At 49.0% G+C, this 22,288-nt stretch overlaps 1 protein-coding gene across 5 annotated transcripts in view; it reads left to right on the forward strand.

Moving 5' to 3' along the window:
* LOC140405371 (protein lifeguard 2-like) overlaps positions 1-18,626 on the forward strand; it is a 41,529-nt gene extending 22,903 nt beyond the window's left edge. For 3 of the 5 annotated variants that reach the window (XM_072493688.1, XM_072493690.1, XM_072493691.1), the window contains 6 exons: positions 1,030-1,069; positions 2,558-2,595; positions 6,795-6,882; positions 8,959-9,054; positions 14,739-14,792; positions 17,782-18,626. In XM_072493688.1, the coding sequence (XP_072349789.1) occupies positions 1,030-1,069; positions 2,558-2,595; positions 6,795-6,882; positions 8,959-9,054; positions 14,739-14,792; positions 17,782-17,931 (466 nt within the window). In that variant the 3' untranslated portion in view covers positions 17,932-18,626. Of the gene's footprint in view, positions 1-1,029; positions 1,070-2,557; positions 2,596-2,681; positions 2,720-6,794; positions 6,883-8,958; positions 9,055-14,738; positions 14,793-17,781 lie in introns of all 5 variants that reach the window. The other 2 variants (XM_072493689.1, XM_072493692.1) reach the window with 2 other exon arrangements.
* Positions 18,627-22,288: the final 3,662 nt, after the last annotated feature.

Consider the following 22,288-nt stretch of genomic DNA (forward strand, 5'->3'; position numbering starts at 1 on the left):
GGTATTTGGATCTCCATCCTGTATCAATGAAGGGGGGATTTGTGATGCAGTTAGTGTCCCTGACCACAGCCTCCTGGGTTTGAGTCCCACCCCAGGACTTGATGCCCAATATCGTGGCCAAACTGGTTGACTATCAGCGTGTAAATCCGTCCAACACACACCAATGGCAGGCAGTAAGAGTGGGGGAAACTCCTGGATAGCCAGGTGATGGAAAGAAAGTTGAGAGTCTCTACCATCGCTATCCACAGCTCCAGACTACAACATGCATGTAAATGTGGTATGACTGGCGGGACCAGTAGATCCCGCTGCCGGCCAATGGCGGTCCACTTCCCGCCACCGGGAAACACGGCACAGGGAGGCGAGAAAATCTCGCCCTCAGAATCTCATCTTTGATGCTTTCCATGTTCTTCTGGTGGAGGTAGTACAGTCCATTCAAGGTGTCTGAGATGCTGTAACAACATGAGACCTTTTCCATGCATGTTGTAACCTGGAACTACGGACCATGATGGTGGAGACTCCAATTTCCTTCCATCTCAGATGCTGAACCAGGAATCTCTCCCACTCTTATCACATGCCACCAGCATGTGCTGGAAGCATTTTGCAGGTTGATACTCGCTTCCCTTGACCACCAAGTCCTGGGGTGGGACTCGGCCCAGAGCTGCTGGCTCAGAGGCAGGGATGCTGCCCTCTTGTGGTGAAGACCTGCCACGTTCCTCAGTTCACTAGTTAAAGCTCCTGGTCCTTGTTTACAAGCAACAAGCCAAACCATTGATCTTAAAGGGGATTGTCCCAGTGTCTTGAACTTAGCAGGCCCCTGTAACAACTCCCCCACAACCAACCTCCAATGCCAGCCCCACCACTCTTTACATTATGTGCACGGAGCTGAAAGTTTGTCATATTACAAATTTGCAGAACAGTGGGGGAGAAAAGGTTTGCCCAACGGTTTTGTCGCACCCCCTTTAGTAAGTCCCAGGAAACAATTGACAAACTGTAATAGATAATATCAAACTGTGCTTTTGTGCATTACAGGAGGCATTTTCCATGGAACCTAATCCTCCTGAGCATTTTTGTAAGTATTGTGACTTGAAGGATTGAAGAATCCTTTGTTTCTATGCCTCCCTTTCTCGACAGACAATTGTGCTCTGTGCTACCAATGACTTGCCAAGTATTACAAAATGTACCAATAGACGACACGCTACTGCATGCCGAGCCTTTAAGAGTCAACCACATTAGCTGTGGGTCTGGAGTCACATGTAGGCCAGACCAGATGAGGATAGCAGATTTCCTTCCCGAAAGTGAATCAGGTGGGTTGTCATGGCCACCATTACTGAGACTAGCTTTAAATTCCCGATTTAGTAATTGAATTTAAATCCCACCAACTAACATGGTGCTGTTTTGATTTGAACTTGCATCCCCAGAGCAGACACTCGGCCCTCTGGATTACTAATCCAGTAACGTTACCGCTATGTTGCTGTTCCCATGGTCTTTGCTGTTTCTCATCACTATATTAGGACTAATATGGGGTGGGGTTCTCCGAAATGGAGGCAGAGTGTTTGCGCCGTCGTGAACGCCGTCGAGGTTCACCACAGCACGAAACGGCCCCTATCCCGACCGATTCAGGGCCCAGATAATGGGCTAGGAGCGGCGCCGTGTCATTTACGCGCGCCAGGCCTTGTCGCCGCGTAAAGGCGGCGCCGCATACATGACGCGGCCGGCGCCGCATAACTGGCATCACCCGCGCATGCATGGTTGCCGTCCTCTCCGAGTCCGCCCCGCAAGAAGATGTCAGACGGATCTTGTGGGGCTGCGGAAGGAGGTCCTCCTTCAGAGAGGCCGGCCCGATGATCGGTGGGCACCGATCGCGGGCCAGACCCCATTAGAGCCCCCCCCCCCGGGTGCAGGATCCCCCCCCCCCCCCTCCCCCGGCAGGCCGCCCCCCTCAGCGTTCCCGCCGGCAGCGACCAGGTGTGGACGGTGCCGGGGGGAATCCGCCGTTTTGGGCTGGCCGCTCGGCCCATCCGGGCCTGAGAATAGCAGGGGTGCCGGAGAATCGCCATTTTGGGTGTCTCGGGCGATTCTCCGGCCTGCGCCGCGCGGAACTCGATGGGGCCATTCGCTTGGGAGAATCGCGGGAGGGCGTCGGACCGGCGTCGCGGGAAAATTTGGCGACCCAGGCGATTCTCCCAACCGGCGCAGGAGCGTAGAATCGCGCCCCATGGTGTTTCATTACCGATCTGAACTGGGCAGCATTAACCAACACAAAACAGAAAACACTGGAAAAACCCAACAGGTCTGAAGAGAATTAATGTTTCGAGGCTTCTTCAGAGTTGAAAGGAGATAGAAACGTGATGGGTTTTGCACTGTTGACAATGCAGCAGGTGGAGCACAATCGAAGGTCAGGGATAGGTTGAAGGTCAGGAGAGATAAAATGACAAAGATGTCACGGACACAAGACAAAGGGAGTGGCCGTGAAAATGTTAAAGACTAAAGCAGATGTTGATAGCGGAATAAAGGTCCGATAGCATTAACCATTTATGTTTCTAATCACTCCCTGCAGACTCTGACCATGTCTTACATGACGGGAATGATGTCAAGGTATTGCAGTAATTAGTCCCACCACCTATTTCATTCTCTCTGCCTTATTAATTGCTTTCCTTTGTTTGTCTTTAACTTTTCCAAAGACCGTCAGTTTTGCGTGCATGCTTGGATTTATTTCAAGGTATTATTTTTTTTGAATTGATTCTTGCTTTGTAGTGAATGCGTGTGGATCAGGCAGTCTTTTGCCATTTTTTTGGTTTGCATTCCGCCTTGGCTTAATTCGCTGTGAAATCCAAACTGAGCAGCAGTCTGCAGTGTAATGATTGAATGTTGGCGGGACTGCCGTTCAGTTAAGAATGGTCACTTATCAGAAATGGGAACAGAATCAAACTGGACCATCCATAGTAGAAATGTGAACCACTTCTTAAAGAGACCATGCACCACCACAGTTTTCAAAACAAGTATGGAGATAACACTGTGGTTAATGTGTTAAATACTGAGCTCAATTTTGCACAGCAGGAGGAGGCGGCTGAACCTTTGATTAATGCATTACGCACACAGCCCCAAAGCAGCGTTCCAGAATATTCCTTCGAATGACAATAAATAGGGACAATGAGCTATTTCCACTGGTCATTGAGCCGATGATTTGAAGCTATTGATTTAAAATCATCACCAAAATAATGAAACAAAAGATGAGGAAACTTTTTGGATTGATAGGACAGAGAATGTTTAATTGACATTGGTTCCCTAAAACCCACTCCACTGAATCTAAAATCCTTATCCATGTCTTCAAATACCTCCATGGTTTTGCTCAGTGCTATCCATACAATCTCCCCGTGTTCTAGATCCCCAATACACTGTTCCTCTGATTGGCCATTTGTCATTGCCATAAAAGGATATCAAGCATCAAACTGCTTTTATCATCAACAATAATTTCTCCTTGTATTTTCTTGTGAGGGGGAAATGATTTGCCCCTCATTGAAGGCCTGGATAACAGCATTGACTTCTATGACCCTGTAGCAGTGTACCTTTCAGAGGGATGTTACTTTGCAGGTTTCTGTTCACTTGAATGTCACAGGAATGAAAACCTCTGTCACTGGGTTTGAGGAACTTGCAGTTGTTGGGTAAGAGGACATCAGACACTGGTAAGATGCCCTGAATGATGGAATGGCATATTAACATTCAGCATCGAGGCTGGCATGTTAATAATGATCACTTGGACAACATAGTCAAGGGCAAACAGTGTCTGTGGATCTGCACCCAGCAAAGGTTCTTCCGGAGAACATAGGGAAGAAAAGTAGGCCATTCGGCCCCTCAAGCCTGCTCCGCCATTCAATAAAATGATCTGATTGTGGCCTCTGTTCCACTTTCCTGCCGACCCCCATAATCCTTGACCCCCTTGTCAATCAAAGATCTGTCTAATTCAGCCTTGAATATATTCAGTGACCCAGCTGCTCTCTGAGGAAGGGAATTTTAAAGATTAACAACCCTCTGTGAGAAGAAATTTTTCCTCATAACCATCTTAAATGGGAGAGGCCTTTTCTCTAAACTGTGTCCCCTAGCTTTAATCTCACTCAGAGGAAGAAACATCCTTTCAACATCCACTCTGAAGCGTCCTTCAGTATCAGAGTCCAAAACTGCAAGGAAGGGAGAAAATTGTTGAGAGGGGAATTATGTTCCCAAATTCAGTCGTGACTAAACTACCTCCGAGCTGCATTGAATTCTTGGTTTAGCACCTATAAGAACATAAGAAATAAGAGCAGGAGTCCCTTCGAGACTGCTCTGCCATTCAATAAGACCATTGGCTAATCTTCGACCTCAACTCCACTTTCCCTCCTTATCTTCGTATCCCTTCATCCCCCGAGAGTAAATATTGGGCAGAACAACAGGGAGAACTCGCCTTACTCTTTTTCAAAATAGAAGACTGTAGATGTTACATGGACAAAAGATTTAAACAGTTGGTTTTACGGGGCGGAGTTCCCCGTTCCGCCAGAGCACGGTTCGCTGGTGGTGGAATTCTATCTTCCCGCCGCATGTCAATGGGATTTCCCATTGAAGCCACCCCACGCACCGGGAAACCCGGGGGTGCATTTCCGGCAGGAAAAATGAATCCCGACAGCCAGAGAATTCCAGCCTATATGCTCTCCAATATTGGAGTTATTTTGTTGGCACTTGCCTGCAGGTTAAATGCTTTTATTCTTTAATTGAATGATCCCATTTTGTTGCCCTGATTCAGGTCAATGCTACTTATGAGTCTGTCACATGGTATACCATTGTTTCACATTGAGTCAGGTGGCAAGAACATTAGATGGTTTACTGTCTAGGCACCAGAGTGTCACTACGACACAGGAGGAGGGCATTCGGCCCATGGGATCCATGCTGTTTCTGTCCCCTAATCCTTGTACAACCAGCTTTTCTTTGTCTACCTTATCTAAATCTGTCATGATCTTGTTCATCTCTTTATTTTAATAAATTTAGCGTACCCAATTCATGTTTTCCAATTAAGGGGCAATTTAGCGTGGCCAATCCACCTACCCTGCACATCTTTGGGTTGTGGGGGCGAGACCCATGCAGACACGGGGAGAATGTGTAAACTTGCACATGGACAGTGACCCAGAGCCGGGATCGAACCTGGGACCTCGGCGCCGTGAGGCAGCAGTGCTAACCACTGTGCCGCTCTGCTGCCCTCTGATCTTGTTCATCTCCAGCAAATCTCCCCACAATCTCGTTCACTCCAAGGCGGCCAACCCAAGCTTCCCCTAACCTTGGAGCTAAATTGTCCTTTCTCCTTTGCCCCAGGATGCCATGTGTTACCATTAGACGCCTCGAGTACCCAATTTATTTTATCCCATTAAGGGGCAATTTAGTGTGGTCAATCCGCCTACCCTGCACATCTTTGGGTTGTGGGGGCGAAACCCACACAAACACAGGGAGAATGTGCAAACTCCACACGGACAGTGACCCGGGGCCGGGATCGAACCTGGGACCTCGGCGCCCTGAGGCAGCAATGCTAACCACTGCGCCACCGTGCTGCCCGACACCTCATAGTTAGGTAATGGCAGGAGTTCCTCTCCATAAAGGCTGTTGTGCATCGCATTCTGTTAGCCTGTTAGCCTGCGTTCTCAACTGGCTGCATTAACACGATAGACAGACTCGAACCTCATGCAACCTCATGGCTAAATCTTGGCGATAGCGTCACTATTATTTCTCAGAGCTGCTAATTGCTGCGGGGTTGCTTTTTGAGGGGTTCCTAACTCTTTCCTGTTCTTACTATGAACTCCTTGGCCTGGATTTCGGAATGACTCGAGTGCCATTTCAGTATGTGGGCTGGTTGGGGTTGTGAGCTAGGGACTCCTAATCTGGCCGGCTCCATTGCAGAAATAGGCATGTCCTAGTCTCATGCAATTTTCACAAGAGTTGGGACAGGTTTTTAAAGAGTTATGGTTCCTGGTCCATCAGAAGAGTTGTGACCCATAGCCTGCATGAGCCAACCTCTTGAAAGGGAAGTTGAAAAGATTCTCCTTATGCCTCCTATCCAAGCCAAGATCTCTCAAATTAACCAAGCTATGCCCCTCACCCAGTCTCTTCACCCCTCATGCCCCCCATGTCAAGCTGTTAGCCAAGAATACATGAGACTTGGCTGAGAGGCCAGACATCCATTACTCTGAAGAAACATCTAAGCCCCAGGTAAAACATTGCTTGATTGACAGCTCTGGGTCTTTGATCTCTGCTGTCCATCTCACAATGTTTATTTACACAAGGTTAAGAGGTTTCAAGTACCTGCAGTTTCTGTTATTGCTGTATACATGTGTTCACAGTCACTGCATCTTACCAGTCCTCTTTGTTTTCTGAAATTCCTTCAGATTTTGACCAATTTTTTCCTTCCCTTAACACCCCCCACTCTTCTCTGCACCTCCTCCCCTGCCGCCCCACATTCTGTTCCTTCTGCACTCCACAGGGCTTTAAAACCTGGGCTTGACACCGACTAACCTCTGCTTCCTCTCGTGGCCTGTCTTCTGTCCTCCTGCTTTAACCTTGGTGGGTTCCTTTGCCGTGACCTTTGTCCTTTGACAGCTTCAGAGTGAGATAAAGGAAAGGGCTATGGGGATTAGTGCTGAGGCAATCCACTCGGGCTGTGAGCAGACCACCATTTCAAATGGATAACATTTTTTAAAATAAACACAAAACAAGAGTCACTGATTTTTGATACCAAGAAAAATATCTGTATTGCTTATTTTTGATCTTGCATTTTCTAGCTTCTACAATACAAAATCTGTCCTGCTTTGCTTCGGCATCACAGCACTGGTGTGTTTTGCGGTTACAATATTCAGTTTCCAAACTAAGGTAAGTGGCTAGGAAACCTCGGAATGATCAGTTCTGAGGGTGAATGAATTAGCGAGACACTGGCCCTGATACTTGCTGAGGCAGGGTTTCCAAACTCTTAAGGGGAGCAGGGTTCTGATTGAGTGTTAACCCCATGGCGTGCGTTAGTTTTGTTTGCACCATGGTCCCTGCTTGACTTCCTGTCAGACACAGGACATCGCAGGAGACCGAAGCCCAGGAGCAGGGAAGATGGTCCTGCTCTGGGTAAAGATTGCCAGTGGTTACAGTCTGGCTATGGAGGGCCGGGGTTAATCACGGGGTGTTGTTAAGGGGACAAAGGGAATCGTGCAGAGGGGGGGGATTTGGTGAGGGGGGGGGGTCAGAAAGCAGGAGGTATTCAATGAGAAACTGGCTTACTTGTGAAGCAAGGAGAAAATCCCTCTGTTCCACTTGATCCACAAGCAGTGCTGGAAACGTACTTGCCTCTCCCATCCAGTAGCCCTTGCTTCCCTTCAGCTGCTAGGTTTCCTCGAGTGCCAGATGCCCAGTGCTGAAGCTGAAACAGAGATGCAACCTCTGGCTGGCAGAATAGCACAGTGGTTAGCACTGCTGCCTCGCTGGAGTTTGCACATTCTCCCCGTGTCTGCGCGGGTCTCACCCCCCACATCCCAAAGATGTGCAGGGGAGGTGGATTGGACACGCTAAATTGTCCCTTAATTGGAAAAAAAAAAGAACTGGGCATTTTAAATTTTTAAAAAAAGTATTGCTGCCTCACAGTGCCAGGGTCCCGGGTTCGATTCCCGGCTTGGGTCACTGTCTGTGTGGCGTCTGCACGTTCTCCCTGTGTCTGCGTGGGTTTCCTCCGGGTGCTCCGGTTTCCTCCCACAGCCCAAAGATGTGCAGGTGAGGTGAATTGGCCATGATAAATTGCCCCTTAGTGTCTAAAGATGTGCAGGTTAGCGGGCGGCACGGTGGCGCAGGCAGTGGTTAGCACTGCTGCCTATGGCGCTGAGGACCTGGGTTCAATCCTGGCTCCGATTCACTGTCCGTGTGGCGTTTGCACATTCCCTCCGTGTTTGCGTGGGTTTCACCCCCACAACCCAAAGATGTGCAGGTTAGGTGGATTGGCCATGCTAAATTGCCCCTTAGTGTCCAAAGATGTGCAGATTAGGTGGGTTTATGGGGCTAGAGTGCTCCCTTCCCAAGCCTCTCCGCCTCTCTCCCATGTTACAGCACTTAAAATTTACCTCTCTAACCAAGTGTTTGACCACGTACTGTAATATCCCCTCATGTGGCTTGGTGTCAAATCTTGACCGGCATGGTAGCACAGTGGATAGCACAATTGCTTCACAGCGCCAGGGTCCCAGGTTCGATTCCCAGCTTGGGTCACTGTCTGTGTTGGGTCTGCACGTTCTCCCCGTGTCTGCGTGGGATTCCTCCCGGGTGCTCCGGTTTCCTCCCACAAGTCTCGAAAGACGTGCTGGTTTGGTGAATTGGACATTCTGAATTCTCCCTCTGTGACCCGAACAGGCGCCGGAATGTGGCGACTAGGGGAATTTCACAGTAACTTCATTGCAGTGTTAATGTAACCCTACTTGTGACACTAATAAAAATTAATGATGCTCCTGTGAAGTTCCTCAGATTGACATTTTTGTCAAAGGCGCAATACAGATGCAAGTTATTGCAGCTTAATCCTGTACATACCAGAATAAGTAAGGGCGAGATCTGTAATAAATAATATATCAACAAAAATGCTTTATTTTTGCGATAGTGTGATTGCACCTCTCGTTCCTCATATGCTACAGCTGACAGTCTTAAGCTGGAAGCCCCAGGCACCTCCATACGGGGGAAATTGGAGAGAGTGCATGGTGTTCTACTCTAGGGCATCTCCCAACGTTTGTCCACTAAACAGCAGAGGCTTGAGATATGTTTGGGCATTGTCCATAGAGCCAGTATGATGGGCAAATATTCACAGCAGGGGTGGTGGGGATAGAGTTTAGATTTTTTTTGACATGTCTACTTCATGTTGATTTTCATTATTTCTGAATCTAATCACAGATCTAACAACCAAGATTTTCTCTTACGTTTTTTTTCCAGTTTGACTTTACCTCCTGCCATGGGGTTCTGTTTGTGTTGCTGATCGTCCTTTGCATCAGTGGTTTAGTCCTGGTGATTGTGTTGCCGTTTCACTATGTACGTAAACTCCTCCACCATTCCAACCTCTCACTTAATGGACGCCAATGATTGCCGCTCCTTTCAAACGAGGGAAGCGCTCCACATTCACCTCTGCCTAAGTCTCGCAGGACAAAATGCATCTCAAAACAGAATGACTACTGACACCACAGTTGTCCTCCATCACCCACCCAACTCTGCTTAGGGCTGCGGAATGTGTTGCGGTTCAGGGTCACCTCTGGAAAGTTTAGTATTCCAATTCTCTTCCCATGCCTAGCAGTGAATTAAGGCAGACTTCATCTGTTACTACAGCTAATAATTCCCAAAAGTCGCCAGTCTGTCGCCAGCGGCTTGAGGGGTGCCACTCCACATCAAAAATGGCCGACCAGGAGTCTCTCCCGCTCTTACCGCCGATCATTGATGTGTTTGGAAGAATTTACAGGTTGAGACTTGACCGTGTTATAAACACACCTTCTGTGGCCTTCAAGTCCTGGGGTTGCACCCTGTGTCTGCGTGGGTTTCCTCCGGGTGCTCCGGTTTCCTCCCACAGTCCAAAGATGTGCAGGGCAGGTGAATTGGCCACGCTAGATGGGCACTGAATGGGCGGCACGGTGGCACAGTGGTTGGCACTGCTGCTTCACATCCAGGGACCCGGCTTCAATTCTGGCCTCGGGTGACTGTGTGGAGTTTGCACTTTCTCCCCGTGTGTGCGTGGGTTTCCATCCCACAGTGCAAACATGTGCAGGTTAGGTGGATTGGCCATGCTAAATTACCCTTAGTGTCCAAAAGGTTAGGTGGGGTTACGGGGATAGGGTGGACGCGTGGGCCTAAGTAGGGTGCTCTTTCCAAGGGCCGTTGCAGGCTCGATGGGCCGAATGGCCTCCTTCTGCACTGTAAATTCTATGAATTAAATTCTATTTAATTGGAAAAAAATAAATAATTGGGTACTCTAAATTTATTTTTAAAAATCAAGTCCTGGGGTGGGACTCCAATCCAGAGCTTCTGGCTCAAGAGGGAGGTACGCTACCCACTGCGCCACAAGCCCTCCACAGGGTTAGTGTTTAGGAGGTTATTAACATGGTGCATTACACAAGATCTGAGCTTGCGATGCCGATTGATAAGATGGACCATTGGCAGAAAAAATGATTGACACCACGGAGCAATGACAGAGACAACGTGACTCTGTAGGCCATTGGATGCCGCTATTATTGATAATGTGGGCCAATGGATGCCACTATTATTGACAATGTGGGCCATTGGATGCCGCTATTATTGACCATGTGGGCCAATGGATGCCACTATTATTGACCATGTGGGCCAATGGATGCCACTATTATTGACCGTGTGGGCCAATGGATGCCACTATTATTGACAATGTGGGCCAATGGATGCCACTATTATTGACAATGTGGGCCAATGAATGCCACTATTATTGACAATGTGGGCCAATGGATGCCACTGTTATTAACAATGTGGGCCATTGCATGCCACTATTATTGACAATGTGGGCCATTGGATGCCGCTATTATTGACCATGTGGGCCAATGGGTGCCACTATTATTGACAATGTGGGCCAATGGGTGCCACTATTATTCCTGCAGGATGTTTGAGGTGAGGGATGCAGTTAGTGTCCCTGCTGATTTTACCTGCAGGAAGTGCTGCCATCTCCAGCTCCTCCAAGACCGAGTTAGGGAACTGGAGCTGGAGTTGGAAGAACTTCGGATCATTCGGGAGGCAGAAGGGGTCATAGATAGCAGCTTCAGGGAATTAGTTACACCAAAGATTGGAGATAGGTGGGTAACTGTAAGAGGGACTGGGAAAAAGCAGTCAGTGCAGGGATCCCCTGCGGTCGTTCCCCTGAGAAACAAGTATACCGCTTTGGATACTTGTGGGGGGGGGGACTTACCAGGGGTAAGCCATGGGGTACGGGCCTCTGGCACGGAGTCTGTCCCTGTTGCTCAGAAGGGAAGGGGGGAGAGGAGCAGAGCATTAGTAATTGGGGACTCTATAGTCAGGGGCACAGATAGGAGATTTTGTGGGAGCGTGAGAGACTCACGTTTGGTATGTTGCCTCCCAGGTGCAAGGGTACGTGATGTCTCGGATCGTGTTTTCCGGGTCCTTAGGGGGGAGGGGGAGCAGCCCCAAGTCGTGGTCCACATTGGCACTAACGACATAGGTAGGAAAGGGGACAAGGATGTCAGGCAGGCTTTCAGGGAGCTAGGATGGAAGCTCAGAACTAGAACAAACAGAGTTGTTATCTCTGGGTTGTTGCCCGTGCCACGTGATAGTGAGATGAGGAATAGGGAGAGAGAGCATTTAAACACGTGGCTACAGGGATGGTGCAGGCGGGAGGGATTCAGATTTCTGGATAACTGGGGCTCTTTCTGGGGAAGGTGGGACCTCTACAGACAGGATGGTCTACATCTGAACCTGAGGGGCACAAATATCCTGGGGGGGAGATTTGTTAGTGCTCTTTGGGGGGGTTTAAACTAATGCAGCAGGGGCATGGGAACCTGGATTGTAGTTTTAGGGTAAGGGAGAATGAGAGTAGAGAGGTCAGGAGCACAGATTTGATGTCGCAGGAGGGGGCCAGTGTTCAGGTAGGTGGTTTGAAGTCTGTCTACTTCAATGCCAGGAGTATACAAAACAAGGTAGGGGAACTGGCAGCATGGGTTGGTACCTGGGACTTCGATGTTGTGGCCATTTCGGAGACATGGATAGAGCAGGGACAGGAATGGATGTTGCAGGTTCCGGGGTTTAGGTGTTTTAGTAAGCTCGGAGAAGGAGGCAAAAGAGGGGGAGGTGTGGCGCTGCTAGTCAAGAGCAGTATTACGGTGGCGGAGAGGATGCTAGATGGGGACTCTTCTTCCGAGGTAGTATGGGCTGAAGTTAGAAACAGGAAAGGAGAGGTCACCCTGTTGGGAGTTTTTTATAGGCCTCCTAATAGTTCTAGGGATGTAGAGGAAAGGATGGCGAAGATGATTCTGGATAAGAGCGAAAGTAACAGGGTAGTTATTATGGGAGACTTTAACTTTCCAAATATTGACTGGAAAAGATATAGTTCGAGTACAATAGATGGGTCGTTTTTTGTACAGTGTGTGCAGGAGGGTTTCCTGAAACAATATGTTGACAGGCCAACAAGAGGCGAGGCCACGTTGGATTTGGTTTTGGGTAATGAACCAGGCCAGGTGTTGGATTTGGAGGTAGGAGGGCACTTTGGGGACAGTGACCACAATTCGGTGACGTTTACGTCAATGATGGAAAGGGATAAGTATACACCGCAGGGCAAGAGTTATAGCTGGGGGAAGGGCAATTATGATGCCATTAGACGTGACTTGGGGGGGATAAGGTGGAGAAGTAGGCTGCAAGTGTTGGGCACACTGGACAAGTGGGGCTTGTTCAAGGATCAGCTACTGCGTGTTCTTGATAAGTATGTACCGGTCAGGCAGGGAGGAAGGCGTCGAGCGAGGGAACCGTGGTTTACCAAGGAAGTGGAATCTCTTGTTAAGAGGAAGAAGGAGGCCTATGTGAAGATGAGGTGTGAAGTTTCGGTTGGGGCGATGGAGAGTTACAAGGTAGCGAGGAAGGATCTAAAGAGAGAGCTAAGACGAGCAAGGAGGGGACATGAGAAGTATTTGGCAGGAAGGATCAAGGAAAACCCAAAAGCTTTCTATAGGTATGTCAGGAATAAGCGAATGACTAGGGAAAGAGTAGGACCAGTCAAGGACAGGGATGGGAAATTGTGTGTGGAGTCTGAAGAGATAGGCGAGATACTAAATGAATATTTTTCGTCAGTATTCACTCAGGAAAAAGATAATGTTGTGGAGGAGAATGCTGAGCCCCAGGCTAATGGAATAGATGGCATTGAGGTACGTAGGGAAGAGGTGTTGGCAATTCTGGACAGGCTGAAAATAGATAAGTCCCCGGGACCTGATGGGATTTATCCTAGGATTCTCTGGGAGGCCAGGGAAGAGATTGCTGGACCTTTGGCTTTGATTTTTATGTCATCATTGGCTACAGGAATAGTGCCAGAGGACTGGAGGACAGCAAATGTGGTCCCTTTGTTCAAAAAGGGGAGCAGAGACAACCCCGGCAACTATAGACCGGTGAGCCTCACGTCTGTAGTGGGTAAAGTCTTGGAGGGGATTATAAGAGACAAGATTTATAATCATCTAGATAGGAATAATATGATCAGGGATAGTCAGCATGGCTTTGTGAAGGGTAGGTCATGCCTCACAAACCTTATTGAGTTCTTTGAGAAGGTGACTGAACAGGTAGATGAGGGTAGAGCAGTTGATGTGGTGTATATGGATTTCAGCAAAGCGTTTGATAAGGTTCCCCACGGTAGGCTATTGCAGAAAATACGGAGGCTGGGGATTGAGGGTGATTTAGAGATGTGGATCAGAAATTGGCTAGCTGAAAGAAGACAGAGGGTGGTGGTTGATGGGAAATGTTCAGAATGGAGTACAGTCACAAGTGGAGTACCACAAGGATCTGTTCTGGGGCCGTTGCTGTTTGTCATTTTTATCAATGACCTAGAGGAAGGCGCAGAAGGGTGGGTGAGTAAATTTGCAGACGATACTAAAGTCGGTGGTGTTGTCGATAGTGTGGAAGGATGTAGCAGGTTACAGAGGGATATAGATAAGCTGCAGAGCTGGGCTGAGAGGTGGCAAATGGAATTTAATGTAGAGAAGTGTGAGGTGATTCACTTTGGAAGGAATAACAGGAATGTGGAATATTTGGCTAATGGTAAAGTTCTTGAAAGTGTGGATGAGCAGAGGGATCTAGGTGTCCATGTACATAGATCCCTGAAAGTTGCCACCCAGGTTGATAGGGTTGTGAAGAAGGCCTATGGAGTGTTGGCCTTTATTGGTAGAGGGATTGAGTTCCGGAGTCGGGAGGTCATGTTGCAGCTGTACAGAACTCTGGTACGGCCGCATTTGGAGTATTGCGTACAGTTCTGGTCACCGCATTACAGGAAGGATGTGGAGGCTTTGGAGCGGGTGCAGAGGAGATTTACCAGGATGTTGCCTGGTATGGAGGGAAAATCTTATGAGGAAAGGCTGATGGACTTGAGGTTGTTTTCGTTGGAGAGAAGAAGGTTAAGAAGAGACTTAATAGAGGCATACAAAATGATCAGGGGGTTGGATAGGGTGGACAGTGAGAGCCTTCTCCCGCGGATGGAAATGGCTGGCATGAGGGGACATAACTTTAAACTGAGGGGTAATAGATATAGGACAGAGGTCAGAGGTAGGTTCTTTACGCAAAGAGTAGTGAGGCCGTGGAATGCCCTACCTGCTACAGTAGTGAACTCGCCAACATTGAGGGCATTTAAAAGTTTATTGGATAAACATATGGATGATAATGGCATAGTGTAGGTTAGATGGCTTTTGTTTTGGTGCAACATCGTGGGCCGAAGGGCCTGTACTGCGCTGTATTGTTCTATGTTCTATGTTCCATTATTGACAATGTGGGCCAATGGGTGCCACTATTATTGACAATGTGGGCCAATGGGTGCCACTATTATTGGCAATGTGGGCCAATGGATGCCACTATTATTGACAATGTGGGCCAATGGATGCCACTATTATTGACTAAATAAGTCAATAGCAGAGACCAATGTTGCTGACAACAGTTGCCACTAAATGAGAGTATTGTACAAAGTAAGAGGCCCTGGCTGATGCTGTCTCTGGTTTGTGTTTCAGGTTCCCTGGCTTCACGCTGTTTATGCAGTGCTTGGCGCTGTCATTTTTACAATGGTGAGTGATTCACGGGGAATTTTTACTTTGCAGGTAAGCTATTGAAACACAAACCCTATTTCCCCCCCCCCCCCCCACCTCACCAGCCTGTCCCTCCACATTCCCTCCCATTTTCAACTCCCACTTGGGGCTGTTTCCGTTTGGAGATTTGACAAGCTGCCCACAAGATTTAGGAAAAGGCGTGTGTCCAAAACCGCTGGAACAAGGTAAGTTTAGTATTTCTACCTCCCACTTCAACTGATGGCCAAACCATGGCTTCCGTTTGTTGCTGGCTGCAGTTTCTTTTGAGGTTTAACTGCCACCTTCTCCACCAGTGCACCACCAGTTTGAAGGGCAGGCAGGCTACTGGCTGAAGTGCCTGTCACATGTCAGCTGAGCTCCAATGTTGCGGTTTCGAGACCCTCCCCGGAGACCTCAGCACAAATCTAGGCTCATACTGCCAGTGCAGTACCGGTGGTGTACTGTGGGAGGTGCTGTCTTTCAGATGTGACGTTCAAGCCCTCCCCGAACTGGATTGAAAAGGAATTGTGGCACTTCTTAAAGAAGAGCAGGATCCCTAAACTGAGATGTGTTCCTCGAACCAGAGCTTAAACAGATTAACTGGTCATTATTGCGCTGCTATTTGTGGGATCTTGCTGTGCGCAAATTGGCAGCCGCATTCCTGACATTCCGACGGTGGCCCATGCTCCAAAGGTACCTCAAAGGCCGTAAAGTGCTTTGCCACAGCCTGTCATCCATTGCCTTCATTTCTAATCTGCATGCAAGACTGGAATTACTAGGGGTACGAGGCAGGGGTGCCCACTGTCGCCGCTGCTGTTTGCGCTGGCCATAGAGCCATTGGCGATGGCTCTCAGGGGGTCGGCAAAGTGGCAGGGGATAATGAGGGGACAGAGGGAGCATCTGGTGTCGCTCTATGCCGATGACCTCTTGCTGTTTATTTCGGATCCGTTGGAGAGTATGGGAAGGATTATGGGCCTGTTGGGGAGGTTTGGAGGGTTCTCGGGATACAAGCTGAATGTAGGGAAAAGCGAGGTATTCCCGGTGAATGAGCTGGCACAGCGGGCAAATTTAGGGGGCTGCCATTTACGGTAGTGAGGGATAGGTTTAGGTACTTGAGGATTCAGGTAGCGAGGGAATGGACGGGGCTCCATAAGTGGAACTTAACAAAGCTGGTGGCGGAGGCCAGGGAGGATCTTAAGAGTTGGGATACACTGCACTTAACGTTGGCGGGGAGGGTCCAAGTGGTGAAAATGAATATTCTGCCGAGGTTCTTGTTTATCTTTCAGGCTCTCCCGATCTTTATACCAAAGGCCTTTTTTCGGAAAGTGGACACAATCATCTCTGACTTTGTATGGGCGGGGAAGGTGCCGAGGGTGGGGAGGACCCTGCTACAGAGGCAGAGGCAGCAGGGGGGGTTGGCGTTCCCAAACTTGCTTCATTATTATTGGGCGGTGAATATGGACAAGGTGCGGCGGTGGTGGGAAGGTGAAGGGGTAGAGTGGGTTAGGATGGAGGAGGAATCTTGTAAGGGGTCTAGTTTGAGGGCTATGGTGACGGCAGCATTGCCAATGGCTCCGAGTAGGTATTCAGGGAGCCCAGTGGTGCAGTCCACGGTGAAGATATGGAATCAGCTGAGGAGGCATTTTAGGGTGGAAGGGATGTCGGTGCTAACGCCGCTGTGCGAGAATCATGGGTTTGAGCCGGGGGGGATGGATAGTGAATACAGGAGGTGGAGGGAAGTGGGGCTGGTCAAGGTGAGGGATTTGTATTTGGAGGAAGGGTTCACCAGTCTGGAGGAGCTAAGGGAGAGGGTAGAGCTGCCGAAGGGGAGTGAGTTCAGGTATCTACAGGTTAGGGACTTTGCACAAAAGGTCTGGAAGGGGTTCCCTAGATTGCCGGGATACACCCTGCTGGAGCGACTGCTGCTTCCGGATGTGGAAGGGGAGGGAAGAATTGGGGATATATATAAGTGGCTGGGGGAGCAGGGAGGCGAGCGGGTGGTGAAGATCAAGGAGAAATGGGAAGCGGAGTTGTGAATGGAGATCAATTGGGGAGTATGGAGTGAGGCACTGCGAAGGGTAAACGGGACCTCCTCTTGTGCAAGGATGAGCCTGATACAGTTTAAGGTGGTGCACAGGGTGCATATGACTCGGGCGAGAATGAGTGGGTTCTTTCAGGGGGTAGCAGATGAGTGTGAGAGGTGTGGGCGGGGGCCAGCGAAACATGCGCACATGTTTTGGGGTTGTGAAAAATTGGGAAGATTCTGGGCGGGAGTGTTCGCGGTCTTAGCCAGGATAGTGGAGGAGGGAGTGGAGCCGGACCCTTTGGTGGCGATATTTGGGGTCTCAGAGAAGCCGGAGCTCATGGAGAGGAGGAAGGCCGATGAAATGAAAATGAATGAAATGAAAATCGCTTATTGTCACAAGTAGGCTTCAAATGAAGTTACTGTGAAAAGCCCCTAGTCGCCACATTCCAGCGCCTGTTCGGGGAGGCTGTTACGGGAATCGAACCGTGCTGCTGGCCTGCCTTGGTCTGCTTTCAAAGCCAGCGATTTAGCCCTGTGCTAAACAGCCCCAAGATGTCTTGGCCTCCGCCTCTCTGATTGCACGGCGAAGAATTTTGCTGGAGTGGCGGTCGGCATCGCCACCGGGGGCAGCAGCATGGTTGGGTGACCTGTATGACTTCCTGCGGTTAGAGAAGATAAAGTATGAGTTAAGGGGCTCAGCAGGGGAGTTTGAGAAAAGGTGGGGGATGTTTGTGACCGTGTTTGAGGAGCTGTTCATCGCAGGGGTGGGGGGGGGGGGGGGTGAAAAAGGAGAAAAATCTGTACAAACTGTTTAGTTGATTGTTGGGAAGAATGTTTCCCGGGGTGTTTATTTGCTGTAACCTACTTTGATACAAGTTTGAATAAAATGCGTTTATAAAGAAAAGACTGTAATTACTTTATCTCCACCGAAAGCAACCATGCATTATGCTTATTCTTCTCCAGTTCCTGGCCTTTGATACGCAGCTGCTGATAGGGAATCGCCGGTACGCAATCAGCCCTGAGGAGTACATCTTCGGAGCGCTGAATATCTACCTGGACATCATTTACATCTTCACCTTCATGCTACAGATTTTTGGCACCAATAGGGAATGAGCCAGCCAGAATGGACAGTCTTTGCTCGACATCGACCACCGGGTGTAAGAATGCTGGCCACAGCAACACCCGGAGTTACAGCAAGTGGAGTCGCCGAGAGAATCCATTCTCTCCAGCTTGTCCAGTAACTTTTTGATATTGGAATTCTTTTGCGTTAACATACCGTGAATCTAGTATAAGGTGGAACTGCACACGCTTATAGGTAGAAGCATGACCACAAAACATATACTAGTGTATTTTGAGCTTTCTCTGTGCAAACTTCCAAGTCGCAATTTCTGACCGATCTGCAAATTCCTTGTATTGGACTAGGCTGCCAGCGATCCATGTTCAGCTTCCTCTTTTCTCAAACTTGTATTTATTTTTTAAAGGGTGCTGAACAATATTTGGGGGAGTGGGGGGGGGAGCTTGTTAGCTCTGTTAGCTTGACAGTTAGTATGTGGGTTGTGGTGAATGTATTGCATTAACCATTCACCATGTATGTAACTGTATCACGCTGTTGCCCATGAGGGCTCCACCTATGGACCATTGTAAGGTATTACCTGTGATGTATCATGTTGGTGCCTTTGTGGGCTCCGCCCCTGGCTCCTCCCCTTGAGGGGAGGTATAAAGAGCAGTAGTCCTGTAGGTGGCTCCCAGTAGCAGAGCAGTCGCAGGTAGGCACTGTTCTAGTCGATTAAAGCCACAGTTTACTTCTACTCCTTGTTTCGTGTGAATTGATGGTCGCATCATAGGTTAGATTAATACTAACTGTACAGGGTTTAGTTCCCTGTTCTGGCTGAGGTAGATTTGGGGCCTACCTCCTCTCCCCACCCATTGTCGAAAGAAAATCGCCGAATTAAAAAAAAAAAAAACCTCAACATGGCGGAAGGGGGAAATTTGTCTCATTCTTGCTCTTGCACACTGGTACGTATCAGTGGTGGCTCATTGGGTAGCACTCTTACCTCTGAATCAGGAGGTAGAAGGTTTTAGACTATCTGCCGAGACTTGAGCCTAAAATCTAGGCCGACACTCCCAGCACAGTCCTGAGGGTTGCTGCACTGTTGGAGGTCTCAACCACCTTTTTGGGTGAGACTTGAAACTGAGGCCCCCGTCTGCCCTCTTGGGTGGACGTTAAACACCCCACAACACTGTTTCGAAGATGAGCTCGCCATGATCCCCGCTTTAAAAGCAGATGAGATCATTTATTTCATTTGCTGTGTGTGGGAGCTTGTTGTGCGCAAATTGGCTGCCATGAATGTTGACAACAGTGACAGCACCCGAAAAGTAATGATTTGTAGCATTAGGGAAGGATGTAAAGGGCGCTATATACACACAAATTGCTTCTTTCTTTCCGTCTGTTCTAAGAATCCATCTGCAAAGCGCTGAGTTGCATACTGCAAACCTGGAGCAACACTCAGAATAAAAAGGCGAACAAAAGTTAGTGGAAGGCAAGCACAGTGGTTCTAGTCGAATTCAGAGGATCACACGAATAATCCCGAGACATGAGTTTAACTCCCACATGGCAGGCAGGCGGGTAATTTAAATTCAATTAAATAATCTGGAATTAAGAAGCTAGTGACAGTCAGTAATGAGTGTGAAAATACTGGATTGTTGTAAAAACCTGTCTGGTTCATTGATGCCCCTTACGAAAGGAAACCTGCCATCCTTACCTGGTCTGGCCTACATGTGGGGCGGGATCCTCCCATCCCGCGACAGAGTGTCCACGCTGTCGTAAACGCCGTCGCTGCCAGGGGTAATTCTGGCCGCTACAGGGGGCCAACACGGCGCTGGAGCGGTTCACGCTGCTCCAGCTGCCGATCCTGGCGCAAACTTGGCGCCGCGGGATCCGCGCATGCGCAGTGGCGCCGGCACCAATGCTCGCATGCGCAGTGGCCTCCTTCAACGCGCCGGCCCCGACGCAACATGGCGCAGGGCTACAGGGGCCGGCGCGTAGGAAAGGAGGCCGGAGGACAGAGAGGCCGGCCCGCCGATCGGTGGGCCCCGATCGCAGGCCAGGCCGCATCGGAGGCCCCCCCCCCACAGGCCGCCACCCGACCCTTGCGCGCAGAGTTCCCGTCGGCTGTGAGCAGGTGTAGCCGGCGCTGGTGGGATTCGGCTTTTTTTTTTCACGGCCGCTCGGCCCATCCGGGCCGGAGAATCGGCGGGTCGGCCGCGTAGAGCGGCCTGCGACCGGCGCCGCGCCAACCACGCCGGCGCCGATGGCGCCGATTCTCCGCTCTGCGTGGAGGCGGTGTGACCCGGTCGCAGGGATTCTCCGGCCCGGCCCAGGGCTGGGAGAATCCCGCCTGTGGTTCCAGAACCACAGCAATGTGACTCGTAAATGCCGTCTGAAATAGCCCAGTAAGACACCACCACCTTCTGAAGGGCAGTTAGGGATGGGCAATAAATGCTGGGACTGGATTCTCCAGGTTATCCCAGCCCCTTGTTTCTCAGCAATGACGTTCTCTGGCAGCGGGATTCTCTGTTCCAGCCACTGTCAATGGGATTTCCCATCGAAGACACCGGGAAACCCGCTGGCGGGGGTGCACTGCCGGTGGGCACCAAAAGAATCCCAACGGCCGGAGAACTCCGGCCCTGGTCTTACCAGCAAGACCACATCCCGTGAGTGATTATTTTTTTCAGAAGTCCAGACCGATGATACTGGTAATTGCAAGCCATGAATTCGGTGTACCCTGGATTATACACCCAAAAGAAGGGGGGATTTCATAGGATAATTGCAAATCCCCAAATCGTGCCTAGGCCCGAAGATGAAGATGAGTATGTGTTGATCCCCAAATTTCTTTCTCTGTCAGTCTGGCCTCAATAAAAGTTGAGATGGATTCGCACGTAAAAAGAAGTTATTTATTTAGCTTGCAAGCTTGATTCATTTCATAGAAATATAAGAGACATCCAGTTTCCTATATCCCAGAAAGCGAATGAACAAAGAAACAAAGGGATCTCTGCAAATCAATTCAAATGGTATCAAGTTTCACATACTCGACAGACATAGGTCAGCCTATGTCCCTCCTGACCTGTTCGATCTATTCTGATTGGCTCACTTCCAATCCCTTTCTCTGGCCCCTATCAATGCAGCATCACTCTCATAGACACACCTCTTCCTGCTTTTTCCATGCGGTCTCAAACCCCTTTGTCCCTAACTGCCAGAATCAAAGTGGCTTATTTCTACATTACATTAACTAGTATCTCTAAAGTAACTATTTTATATCACATTCGTCATATGAAAGAAAAGATACAAACCATGGGATTGGGGGACAGGAATTGTTTGGCGTCCATCAAGCCTGATCCACAACATGCAGCTAAGTGAACACATCCCTAAACCCCCTCCCACAGCCATGTTAAAGCCCAGGGCCAATAAGAGAAAACATAGCCTGGACCATTCCTCTCTGATTCCCATTGGAATCAGTCGCGGAGATCCACGTGGATCAAGTGCTTTTGAAATTGTATCAAACAAATAACAAAAGAGACACAATGTTTTATTCACAGGGAAAGGGAGATGAAATCCCAATGATAAAGGAAGCTTCCTGCAAAGCTGCTTCATGAAAATTCTGCCAACAATCAGGGTGCCAGATAATGGGGCCATTTGTGATGTATCAAATAAAAATGCTGGGATGGAGGCAGATCAAAGTCATTCTTTTTGGAAAACGTTTGTTTTGCAGCGCTGGACACAATCTTCACCTTCGGGCCTACAGCTGGAGGCACGACCACCGGTGGTAGAGCGGTGAAAATCAGGAATGCTCACAAGGCCAGAATTAGAGTGCAGAGATCTCAGAGGGTTGTGGGGGCAGAAGGAGATTACAGAGATCGGGAGGAGGCGAGGCCACAGAGGGATCTGAAAACCAAGATGAGAATTTTAAAATCAAGATGTTGCTTGATTGACACAGCGAGCGCAGGGGGTGATGGGCGAATGGGACTTGTTGAGAGTTAAGATTGGGATGATTGTGAAATTTGCAGATGACACAAAGATTGGCCGAGTTATTGACAGTGTAGAGGACATAATCTCCCGAACGTATAGATGGATTGGTGGAGTGGGCAATAAAGTGGTAGATGGAATTTAACACAAGAGAAGTGTGAGGTCATGTATTTAGGGATGTCAGACAGTTATGGGGAGTACACAATAAATGGGAATATACTAAGAGGGGTAGGTGACGTGAGAGATCTTGATGTACAGGAACACAGGTCCCTGAAGGCAGCAGTTCAAGTAGACAATGTGGTAAAGAAAGCATATGGAATGCTCTTCTTCATTGGCAGAGGTATAGAATATAAAAGTAAGGATATAATTGTCATGATATGTACGTAATGAGATGCAGACAGGCAGTGACAGACACCCAGTACAGCCAATCAACACACAGGGCAGAAC

The sequence above is a fragment of the Scyliorhinus torazame genome, chromosome X, assembly GCF_047496885.1.
Source record: "Scyliorhinus torazame isolate Kashiwa2021f chromosome X, sScyTor2.1, whole genome shotgun sequence".
Classification (NCBI taxonomy): domain Eukaryota; kingdom Metazoa; phylum Chordata; class Chondrichthyes; order Carcharhiniformes; family Scyliorhinidae; genus Scyliorhinus; species Scyliorhinus torazame.